Source organism: Agelaius tricolor, unplaced genomic scaffold, assembly GCF_023055355.1.
Source record: "Agelaius tricolor isolate 1412-34295 unplaced genomic scaffold, bAgeTri1.0.p SCAF_9, whole genome shotgun sequence".
NCBI lineage: Eukaryota > Metazoa > Chordata > Aves > Passeriformes > Icteridae > Agelaius > Agelaius tricolor.
Window position 1 is genome coordinate 15,438,026 of NW_027269269.1, and position 13,015 is coordinate 15,451,040.

Genomic DNA, 13,015 nt, shown 5'->3' on the forward strand with positions numbered 1-13,015 from the left:
TTTGAAGTTATATTTAGATCTCACCTTAGATTATATCATTAGAAGACAATAAAATTTTAAAAAAGCAAAAAAAACCCCAAATAATTTTCAAGTAATCACAAGATAATTTTGATGGTCAAAAGCATAGCACCTCTAACCACCCAAAACCCACTGTGATAGCTTTAAAATATTCTTTGAAAAGGACTGAGTTACTGTTTCTCACACCAAACAGGAAAGTGAGAAAATACTGAGATGAATGAACTGGAGTGAAAGAGCTTTAATTAGGAAGTTACAGGGGGGTGGTAAAGGGCTCTAGCAAGTATATGCTCAGGCTCCTTTCTGTTTGAAAGGTGAAGAGAAGGAAAATTCAATAACCAAACTGAGAAACTGAGCAAAATTGTCGTGGTTCGCAAAGCAAGTGCACGCCAAACCACAGAATTTAAATGGAGAGTCTTGCCTATAGATCTTTGGCCTGTATTACACTGGTTCAAATTTCACTTTAAAAATGTAATTTAGGTACTTCCAAATCCGTGTCTTACTAGAAGTCATTTTGATTTTAACTCGTGAGATTATCTGAAAGCCCATCTTTTATTTTATGACAGTCAGTTCTCTAACAAATGTAGATTTATTTCCATCAAAATGTATTAAAATCAATAAGAAAAGCAGTTCAGCAATCTTCTCCATACCAGAATGCAAGTTTAACTAAAATAAGGATGATATTTATTCAGACGGCATTTAAAAACAACTTCCTAACTGTAGCACATGTACATAAATGTACTATACAGGTAAATGGGAGTTTATATTTCCACAATTTCTTGTTCTCTTCTCTGCTGTTTTCCCCATTTTGATAAACTCCTTTGTAGTATTTGTATTGTCAGACTGAATCAGGGAACAACTTACAACAACTCCCCAAAGTTATGTTGAGACTTTCAGTCCAGCTAAAATTTAAACAAAATTTGAACACCTTAAAGTTTTCAGTGTTACAGTTTTCATTACTTGTATCACTCTGAAGTCTCTGTAGATGGTTCCAGTTATATAATCAATATTTTCAAAGAGCAACAAATGCTTTTTTGAAACAGGAAATGTAAAGAGTACTAATCAATAACTATTTCAGCAGTAATATGAGAAATGAACAATAGATTTCATCACATTTCTCTTAATGATGGTTGCATGGCCTTTTACAAACAAAGAAATGGCAGAAAATGTGACCTCCGTGTTTCAACCTTTGGTTACTAAAATCAATTTTCCCTTTATAATGGGAAATATTATTATCCTTATAGACACATAAAGGTACTTGTATGTTGTGACAGTGGGGAAAAAATAGAAAAGGAAAACAAAATCATGTAGAAATTTTAGCATAGACTGAGGATGTGGATCCCATCACATCTGGGGTTTTCTTGAAGTTAGTATTTTTCTGTTTCCGGCTGTTCCATTAATTAGCATTTTATACTTTTTGGACTGAAGACATAAAGTGAAATCAACAACTACAAGAGATGAGGTTCCAATTTAAACAACTCATTCAATTTTGCAAAAGCCTCCCACAACATTGTCCTCCAATAGGCTTGCAGTATCATTGGCCTAGCACAGACTCAGAGACTGCTTCCTCCTGATTGCTGCGCAAACATTTTTATAGATATATCCTGGGGTAAAGTCAGACCTTATTTGACTTGACAAAATGAACAGAACCAGACATATTTGAAAATATCTACATATAGAGCTGATTTCGAGAAAAATAAATGTTGGTGAGTACATACAACACAATCTGGGCGCCTGAGCCAGCACTACAGTATTCCACTGGGATAACTGCAGTGCAAACCAAGACTAGTGCAGGGCTGAGGGAAGGATCATTATTACTGTTATAATTCTCTCACATTTCCCTGACAAACTACACTGCTGTAACGAGAGGTCCCACCCACTTTCCACCATGTCTTCTTTCACTCTGTTTAATACTAATGATCACTCTTTTTCTATGCAGTGCAGAAATTATTGCATATCTCCACCTGCTGGAAATATCTTTTAACCCTAAGGGCTGCTGGGGGTGTCTGTAGACACTTGCCACCCATTTCACAAGCGGACAAAATTGAAAAAGTTTTCATTTTCCAAGGTCATACAACCTGTCAGTGGCACAGGCAAATTTCTCAGTTTCCAGCTCTTTGCTCTGACCAGAAAGCTTTCCTGCTCTTTTCTGTGCAGTTAAAACCCTAGAAACTATTCTTCTCCCAACAGGTACAGCACAGGGAGCCACAGCATAGCTTTATCTACCCTGCCTCCACAGTAATATTTAATTTCAAGCTCAAAGAACTCTCTCATGGGGTAAAAAAGTAATTTGTTCTCCAGGTTAAATTTATTCTTGGTTTTTCTGATGAGCCAAGACTCTAGCAATTACTGTGACAGATGGAGTGATGATTTTTATGATGTGGAAACTTGTCCACAGGAATGAAACTGAAATCTCCAAACCTATTTCTCACAGCGGCCTTTAGACAGTTGTCAGGTAATAATTGTCACTGTGGACAAAGTTTGAAATAGTGAATGGCTCCAGTAGCTTGTTACTGCAACACTCCTTAGCAGAGTGATAGTTTCTGATAAATTTTTGTCATTTATTCTGAATATACTTGAACCAGAAAGGGAACCAATATATGGGTTTGAATTTCTCCCCACACTCAGAAGAATTTGAACATTGTATTTGGAGTTTTAGTACTCTGTCAATTTGGAAGCACTGTTTCAAGGTGATTTTCAGAGAGCAGAATGAAATGTTTGAGAGGCTGCTTACGTACATTGAAAACAATAACATATCTCACAGAAATGTCCATTTCAAACAAGGAAGTTGTTGTGTGAACTGGGTTAGGAACTGGCTGGGTTTTCATGGGATTATTTTCATGCCTTGTGTTTAGGCAGCCAGTGCTGTAGCCAGCCTTAGTGGTAAATGGCAGCCTCTGAGCCTGAGACATCAAGCACAACTTCAATTTGGAGGGTCACGCTCCACCACAAGCTCCCCATGCCTGGTGACTGAATGCCCTGGCCAAAATCCTTGGGCACAAACCCATTAAATATAGCCTGACACTTGTCTAGTCTCCTGGTTCCAGTCTTCACCATTAATCCAGAAAAAAACACATGGAGACTGACTTTTGATACTTTGGGAGCATTTTCTGTGACTCAGAGACTGAGACTCAGAACTTGCTGACAGGCAGGGAAAGGAAGGAGATATCTTTCCTTTGTTCACAGATGTCTCTTTGTAGCTCTGCTTGTAATCAAAACAGCAGGAAGATTTTAATACTAGTGATTTAAAGATGTTTTCTTACTGAGAACTGTTTTTTTTTTTCTGTAAAGACATAGTAAAGAAAGTACTGCTACTTAACTGAACTGAATTAATATTTCTGTCCATTTTATGAGCTAAGAATATACAGTTTAATTTTCATGGGTGCAGACTGTGAACAAAAGGAGATCTGTAGCACAAGAAAGCACATTATCTCTTAAAATCAAACCATATTAAAAAAATACGAAACATTTCCCAAATGACAGAGCAGAACAAATACCTTCATTTTTCTCTTTTAAAATTTTTATTCTAGTCTGTCTAATGATAGTAGTTATTATTCTTAATATAACTGAGAGGATTATTTTACTGACAAAGCAAAGCAAATAGAATTAAGTGACTTGCTCAACTGAAGAAAATTAGTCAGCAGCACAACTGCAAATAAAGCCCAGCAGCTCTAACCTGAAGCACTGCATCTAAACCTGAAAGGCTTCTGCAACATTACATAATTAAACACTTGAACTGTAGAGGTTTTATGCCTTCACAGGTTAAGATTCTCCTGCAAGCATCTCTCTGAGTTTTTGAAAGTTGCATCTTCCTAGCAATTTTAATTAATAGAGTCCAAAACAGAAGACTCCTCATGAAAAAAAATAAAGCACTTAAATGAGTTTATAGGAATGCTTCTGCTTATTAGGGTCAGAGACTCACTCACACAAAATAGCATGAGAGCTGAGATTGAAAGGCAGCATAATTTTTCTTTCATTAACCCTAATAGTTATATGACTGGATCATTTACTTGAAGAGAACACTTTAGCCAGGATTAAACAGAAATTATAGGAAACTTCCCGTTAGGACTTTCTAATTTGTTAATTGAAAGTGATAAAGAAAATCCACAATTAACTTCTATCATTTCCAAAAGATCCTTAAATAATCTAAAGGCCTTAGGAGGCTGATTCACAAGCAGGGACAATCTACGTTGAACACTGCATTTAAGTTGCAGACAGTTAATCAGCACAGTGTATGTTGATTGTGTTTTCCCTTATAACTATAAAATATTGCAGATCTGAAGGTGTTTTCAGAAGCAGCACAACCCTGTCAAGCATAACATGCATGTAGTTGTATTCATCTGGGCTGCATCCTGCCACCCACTGTCATGTGTGCTCCTGCCAGTGAGTCAAGGTCTCCAGGCTTATTTTCAGAAAGGTCTAGGAGCTAAAGAAGTGCTTGAATTGCTAAAGATGTTGTTCAAGGAGTGAAGGCTATAGCACTCACACAGCTGATTCTCAATGAAATCATCACCAAGACGCTTCAACTCCCATCAGTATGAACACCAGCACCCAAGCCAACCCTTGTGATGACCAGTTTAATCTCAAATTGCTTAGAGGTTGTCTGTGCTCTGTGCCTCTGAATGCCTAAATGTGTGTGTAAGTATGCCTTTAAAATAATTTCTCAAAACTAAAACCCACAGTATTCACTTTTTTGAATGCCACCCTATGATTCTAGGGAGCTACTTCACTAAGAATTATTTTAACTAGGTATCTTATATTTTCCAAGTTGGGGGTTTTTTTTGTGATTATAAGGTTAGGTTGTTTTCATTGACACTGAATAAGCTGAACCTTGCTATTGCCTATTTTTATGTTCAAAAATCCACAGAAAATTGTGTACTTATTCCCCTCCACTGTCTTTAAGCAATGTTTTTCAATAGTAGTACTTCATTATATATAAGCTTGCTGTCTGTGGCTGGATTGTGTAAAATGCAGATCAGTCCAGAAGCTGATCTGAAGATGTTAAAATAAGAAGCATAAATCTGCTCTGATTCTTGTTTTAAATATTTGAGTATTTACAACCATTTGACCTAAACAGACTATTTTCCCATTTTGTAATTAGTATTTGAAATTTCTACCAAAAAAACCCCCAAGAAAACAAAAAAAACAGGTAAACAAAGAGAACTTAGCAGTAGAAGTTATTTTTTAGAAGTTATTTTTAAATTCAAGAAAGGTGGTTGTGTTTATGTGGGCCACATTAAAGACTTGATTTCATAACATCATTGCTATTTTACTGGTTGTTTCATAGGCTCCATTCTCAGGTTGCCAGGCATTTCAGAACCACAAAATATGGCATGATGTGTTTTGGGAGATATAATTCCCATATTAAACACATGGGATCGAACAGGGGACGATGAGTATTCCTGTACAGTGTGAATTTCAATAAAGATGACAAGAGCCTCCCTGGAAGGCAGCCACACACAAGTGCAGTTATGTGCATCACTCTGACAATAACCTTGCTCCCAGCAGGCTACTGGGAAGGAAAAGGCTGTGCAGATATTAATAATGAGAGAGTGACTACCAGAGAGACTCACTACTCACACCTTTGAGTGCAGCTACCTTAACTTCCTTTCAGGGTCTGCGAACAGTGATCAGCACCTCCTCAGTGCCTTCATGGCCTGTGGAGGGATCCCAGGGATCCCTAAAACTACATGGGGGGGACCACAGGCAGCAGTGCTTAGGGCAGACAGGCACCAGGCTGGCTGCAGAGACCACAGGAGTGCAGAGACCCTTCCATGCCACACACTGGAAGCAGCATCACACATCAAGGTTCTGGACATTGCAGTCTCCTGACCCATATGCCTGCATCCATTTCAGCACACTTTTATTCCTGTGGCTTTTAGAAGTTCCACAATACTCAGCTACCCTTGAATACTGATGCAAAGGTACACACTTTTCTTCAAGGCTCTGCCCTAGAGCCTCATGCCAACGTTATCTTCTCTCCCTAATCCCCATCTCAAAGAAAGAAAAGGTCATTCTAAAAAATGCTGTCATTATTCTGATTCCTCAAATACCTTGAAATGAAGCCCAACCATTAGTTCCTTCCCTAAATGTACTAAAAAAAACCCCAACAACCCCAAAACAAACAAACAAACAAACAAACAAACAAAAATCATATGATCAGAGACTTATTAGGAAAGTAAAAACATAAAGTAAAAAAAAGCCAAAAATTTCAGGGCAGCCCTTTACCAAAAAGTTTACTGGCAACTAGAGGGCCAGAAAGATTTCGGTGAATACAAGGAGGTGAATTCTCGGAAAAACCAAAGCATTTTTCAAGTGTGTCTTTGTAGAGGGGAATGCAATGAAGTTCTCAGTGCAAAGCCTGGGAACACTTTGTTTCACACAGTGTTGAAATAAAATCTCATGTTTGTAGAAAGAGGGTTTCATCTATGAGCTCTGACTTCTTTCACTGCCAATAATCTTCTATTTGTAGACATAATAGTCAATAATGACAGGGGCCAGAACATGAGTACTCCACATCCATTCCCACATGGTGCTCTCAAAGGAAAACTCACTACTCCAAAATTCTCTCTCTACTCCTGCCTTCAATGGTACAGATTTTCAGCTGTTGCACATTGACATAGCTCTCTTAGTATCAATTCATATGAACCGATATCTCAATCAAAAAACTAATTACACTTATCATAAATGGAAGTACATTGTTCTAGACCTCCAAATCTCCCAGGAGTTGACAGACCACCATAAAAGCCAGGGTTATAAACTTGAATTTATTATGGACAAATAAAGCTTTGCCCTATGAATTCTCTGCCTATTAAGTTAATGAGCCTTGACAAAACAATCATCTGAGGAGCAGCTGACAAATTATCTGGAGCAGCAATTTGAAAGGCATTGACTGGCTTACAGACACTTCAGTTGGGAGAATATGGCATCATGTTCCTCTTCCTCTGGAAGAGTCATTTGTCAAACTGAATTTCCTGCAGATCAACAGCAGATTCTCAATATAGGAGTGCTGAGATATGACAGTAACTGTAATTACTAAGTAAATAATCCCTGCCATTTCCTCCCCAAACTTGAGGCTCACAAATGTTGATGCAGAACTCTTTCTAGGAAGTCTGCATGAAGAAAGCGAGGTACATTTTTATTTTTGACTGGAGCTCATTGAAGTGTTTAATGTGAAGTAAAAGAGCTTTGAGGAATTTAAGTGAGTAGAGGGGGACCTTTCAAAATACTTGGTCAGTATCTCAAAGATTATTTTTTAGTGTAACTTCCCACAGATATGGTGGTATCACGACTGTGGATCTAAAACAGGGTCTTTTACAGGATTAATTCTTCAAAATTTTCCACACAATACAGTCCTTAACCACATTGCCTTTGGGAAATTTAGGGCTGTGTACATTAAATACTCTTGGAAGAACAGCCACTTGTATTAGGGTAAAAATGAGATCAGTACTTTTCTAAAATCTGTTTTTTAACTGTGAATACTGAGTCCATTTGGAAATTGAATCATGATCCACTGTAAAGCTGTCACTTTCCTTACCAAAGGCATTTGCTGAAATATTATTTCAAATATCTTCCTCCACACTCAACTATTCAGAGTCCTGTGGAAAAGATGACAGTATTGAGAACATGGAAAACTGTCATATTTTCCATCTGAATGTTATTTCACAGTGTGAAGGAACTACAAATTATAGTAATCAGTTGCCTCTGCAACAGCATGTAGCAGAGTATAGCACAGAGCATTTAATAATGAGTTGTGTCTTTTCTCATATTTTATGTTCTTTTTGCAGGTTTTTTTGGACTGTTGATTTAAACAAACTCATTAAATATACAAGGACTAGAGCTCAAAATTATATCAAAGTAGAATGAAGATAAATGAAACCTCGTTCTTAAAGAGAATTGTTAACTCACACTCAGTAGAACAATACCCAGCTTTCCAAGTCCTGATGTTAGGCTATCAAATATCTGATGACCAAGTATTCAATCAATCAATCAATCAATCATAAAGCAAAATAATGTACAGAATTATATATTCAGGTGCCAAAATGGCCTAGTTTTATGAGCCTTCCAGAGCTCTACTAATTATTGACTTCCAAGTATGCGGTTGCAGGAAGCAGCTTTAACATAATCTTTTCCCCCAGCCTCTCTCCATAGTAGTCATGTCTGGAGAGATCAACCATTCAGCAGTGAACTACCTCTCTCTGTGGTTAGCAAGGCACTCAGCTCCATGGCCCCAACATCCACTAGAACCCAATCACTTAACTTTCAAGTTCAAGTTGGAACCTTTCTTTCTAATGGGACCATTGAAAGAGTCTTTCTATAATGAACTCTACCATTGTCTCATTCTAAAACCTCAGAAGAATTGCCATGCACAGATAAATTACTCATATTTATACTTGACCTAAAGAACCAGAGTACTTTTACAACTTTTTGCCCACATATGAAATTTAAGGCAACATTAGCGGAGAAATTAAAATATTTTGAGTAACTCTGTTAGTGCCTGGCACCCTTGTGCACATATTTACACCTTTATAAAACACTGTAATAATCACTAAAACTTGTTTCACTCCAAATTCCACTGGGCTGAACAGCTTGACTAATCACTTGGATCACTTTGATTAAGCATCTTTTTACAAATTCTAGAAACTACACTGTTTTCATTCTAATAAACTGACATCTTCTGCATGGTTTTGCCACATCTGTAACATTCCTTGCTAGTATTTGTCTTCTTGCTCTTTTAATGGAGCTTTCCATTTCATAGTATTGCAATGCCTTTCATGGCTGTCTTCCTAATCCCCAGGGCTTCTTTCCTGTTAGTGTATCTTACATTAATTTACCATTTTACTTTCCACTTACACACTTCTGCTCTTTCCACATTATTCTTTGCTTTGAAAAATGTTTCCTGTTGAAAATGTCTATGATCAAAGCTCCAAACATAATTTTTTTTCTTCTGTTCTAGAATAAAATTTTTCCTAGCAAAGGAAGCACTCTAGAAAAATTGTGCCTAACTCTTCCTCTATCTCCCAAATATTGTTTGCAAATGGTTTATTACTATCCTTGTAGTCTGTAGAGAAATAGCTGGGTTATACTAGTGTAAGGTTTTGCATAGTCTGCTTTCCTTCATTAAATATTTATCAGGAGTCAATCACTGACAATGTTTTACAGAAAGATCTTCCATTATTTCAGTCATGGAAATGGTCATAATTTTAGGCTTTCCTAACCATCTTCTCAGAGCACAGCTAGTCTAGGGAATGCTGAATTTAAAATGCATTCTTAACCATGATTTGGTGAGGGAGGTGATTATTTTTTGCTCTATTTCTTCTGAATGGCTTAGGCAGCTGTCCTATAAACACAGAGATGCTCAGTGAACTAAGTATGCACAACAAAGGAATAAAGTGACTGAATCAAAACAAATTACTACAGCTTTCAGTGAAGTCTTGGTCACTTTCCATACTCAAAGAGAAACAAACACTGAATTCAGTTGCAAAATGTGGTACATATTATGTAACTTATTTTAGAGCACCATTCCAATGGATCAAAACATTGCCCGTGCTCATCACTGGATTTTGGATGACCAAAATTATATACCAAGGTAGCATGTATCTCCCGGTGGTGCAGATGTGAAAGCATGGTTAAAAATAAGCACAAGCTGTAGAAAAAGATCTGTGGTAGATGTAAACTATGAGATAAATCCAGTGATGTTCATGCACTTTAACAAAGGAGGTGAGGAAGAAGCGCATGCAGTACCTGGTGATCTCAGAGTCAGGGAGCAGGCCTACGTGGTAGTGGGGGTAGGGAGCTGAAAGAAGGAAGCTTTTGTCACACTCGACAGGGGAATAGTGCCTAGGAGAAGGTGGTTTATCACACAGTTTGTTCACAGTGCTGTAAACAGGTTCAGGAGGCCTGGTGATACAGAGACAAGAGTAAAAGATCAGGTGCATATTAGTTGCTGAGAATATAGAGAAAACACAGCAATCATTTTAAAAGCATGCATAGCAAATCTGTCAAGAGCTTTTCAGTGGGGCTTTTCCAACAAGTTAAAGTGTGCTGTTAAAGGAATTGTTAGAGTTTGATAACACTAGTGTGGTATTCAAGTAGCTGCATGTAATACACAATACAAGTGGACCATAAAACTGCTCTATGGGAAGTGTGGCACTGAAAGGGAATCTCTTATCTCTGAAGTTGAGAAAGTGAGGCATTTTCCCCAATAATATTTCTAATTTTTTTTTAATCTAACATCTACACAGCTTTCTGTGATCTTAATTTTGAGTACAGCATAGAAGAAAATAGGTTTGTTACCTGAAAAAGAACTATTTTTTACCCATTAATTTGTAATATAGATGAAGTACATATTACTTGTTAATACAACATACTCCTGGTCCCAGTGAACTGGGACTTTGCAAGCAGAGCTGTTGTCAAATTGACCCATATCCTAGAATAACACTGATGGCCACAAACTGTGTGAGCAATTCATCTCACTGGCAGGCAATTCATTGCATTTCAAGAGTTCCTTGCACTCTTTCCAGACTCAGCCTTCAAAATCTGATTATGCAGTCCACATCTAAAACAACCTCATTGCCAAGGCTCCTGCAATCACACTTGCAGGGCTGCTCCAGCTGCAAACAGCAGCCTGTGAGGTTCGATACAAAGAGTAAGAGCTTAAAACTAAAATTTCTCTCGTGCTGCCGTGCGCCACCTGCCCAGGGGAGGCAATACTTACCACAGCCCTGCCAGGAGCCAACTGGGAGAGGGGAGAGGGGAATGCAGCCTTTAGTACCAACCAGCCAGGGATCCGCGGGAGACCAACGGCGAGCAGTTTGCAAAACAAACCCACACCACGTCCACAGTGCATCTCCCACCTTGGAACTCCCCTGCCTTGGCCCCAGGACACACCTTGGGGCCCGCTGGCACTGTGAGGCTTGACTCATTGTTTCCTGACATTTCTGCTCTACAGAGTGCCAAGGGTCAATTGCTATCATATCCATGCTTCTGCCAGAAGATCCAGGGTATGCCACTGCCTTTCATCACTGTCATACAATATTAGCTAGATGGAAATCTTATTTCAGAAGCCTGAAAATATCAAGAGGCCAAGAAGTTAATGAACTTTTTTTGTTCTTGGCTGCACTATGCCTCACATGGGTGTGGGTTTTGCTGTGACTTTCACAGGTACCAGAATTTATTACAGTCGTGGATGTGCTGGCAGATACAGAGAATCTAATTTCCTTTGTTAGCTTCTGGGTTTGTCCTTTGGGGGAAAAGGAGTAGCTGCTTTACTTAAAAACTGGTCTTACTCAATGTTAATAACATTATTCATAGCAATCTGCCACATGATTTGAGAACTCTCTGTGCCTGAATTTCCCAGGGAAAACTTTACAGTTAAAAAACTGGCAATTTAAGATTACCAAATAGCAAAATAGCAAAACAGCCACTCATTTGGTTATAAAGCATTGTGTGTCAAGCACTTAGTAAAATCCCTTTAAAAATGTTTAAAGTAGCAATCATTTTCTATCAGTATATTTCACTTGTTTCTGAGGGATGGATTTAATAATTTATTTACTAAATCAATTGTTGCTTTCAATAAAAAGAAGCAGATAAAAACTATTCTATTTCACTGCTGTCCAATACTGCCTTTTATTCCCTTAGAAACTACTTTTGCTTTTAGGCAATATATGAAAGAACAAGTACAAATATCAAATATAAATGATACCTACTAAGAAAATTGAAGAAATATTGCCCCAGTTCAGGAAGATGAATAAAAACTGTAGATTCCTCCATGGCTTAAAACACCAACCAGTCCATAAAAAATTTGTTAGTGTCCCATATTCAAGTTAATTGTCTTCTCTGTGTTGTGGATGGAATCAGAGTATTGCTACCCCTTGGATATATTGTGAATGCTCAAACTACACTGAGTCATCAGTTAGTGACCATCCAACCTCATGCTGAGACACAAATCATGCCGCAGACATGGGTAGATATGAGGAATTTCTTTGTTAATTGAGAGCTACAAGCTGCCTCCAAAAGCAAAATGAAGTTAAACATTCAACATCTACCTAGATATTGACACTGAATTAGTCCTTCAAGTACAAATACAGAGTCCTAACAAATTGTCTTATGAGGGCCAGAAAATTTTAAGACATTTAGCAAATGTTCATGTATTTTAAAATATTTTTGAAACATTTTTCACTCAATTCAGTCTTCCTGGGTGGTAAGATAACAGGAAACTGGAACAAGTCTGAGTATAAAGTCCTGTACTCACTGATATTATGTAAGTGCTATTGTGACCTAGTTAACATCATACCTTCTGTATTTGAGCTGCAGAGAGAGGTCTTAAGGTTAAGAAAAGGAATTTATACTTCTTATCCTTTTAAAACTTGTACTCTTTGGTTAGAAGAAGACTTAGGATAACAGATAATTCTAGTTATGAGTACACTTTGTATAAGGCCTATAAAATGTTCTGAGATCACCACAGCCACCTGCTTCCCCTCAGGTGTCACTTCTTCAAGGTCATTGAGAGCATGGACTGCACTGGTCCTTCAGATACCTCTATCCTATTCAGATGCATAGGCTAACAACTACCAGCTGCATAGTTGGGCTCTGATTGCATGCTTTATTGGCACAGAAGAACAAAAGTTTGAAAAAAAAAAAAAAAAGCAGTACATAACCTCCACTGTCCAGGACAAGTATAATCTTATTTTCTCTCTCAACGTGGTGCAGTAAATATGAATTCAGTAGTGTAAAAATATTTGAAAGTTGGTATAAAAAATAGCAAGTATAGGAATGACTAAAATGATATGGGACAGATCAGTGTCCTGCTCATAAAAACTGTGTTCCATGTCGGCCATTAATCACAAAAAGTAATTTGAGATACTTGCTGCACCAGCCTGTCTTCAAATATCCTCCTCATTCTTCACCTTCTCTATGGCAAACTTGTACTTGACTACAATAGTAGCCACCTACTAGAAGAAAACAATACCCTATTATAAAAAAAGAAGATGATGAAGAC

At 37.7% G+C, this 13,015-nt stretch overlaps 1 protein-coding gene across 29 annotated transcripts in view; it reads right to left on the reverse strand.

The window, feature by feature from the left end:
- DLG2 (discs large MAGUK scaffold protein 2) overlaps positions 1-13,015 on the reverse strand; it is a 982,781-nt gene that overhangs the window by 236,780 nt on the left and 732,986 nt on the right. For 23 of the 29 annotated variants that reach the window (XM_071432840.1, XM_071432845.1, XM_071432843.1 and 20 more), the window contains one exon: positions 9,760-9,915. The exons of the other annotated variants lie outside the window; for them this stretch is intronic. In XM_071432840.1, coding sequence (XP_071288941.1) covers positions 9,760-9,915 — 156 coding nt within the window. The remainder of the gene's footprint in view (positions 1-9,759; positions 9,916-13,015) is intronic. 29 annotated transcript variants of the gene reach the window in all.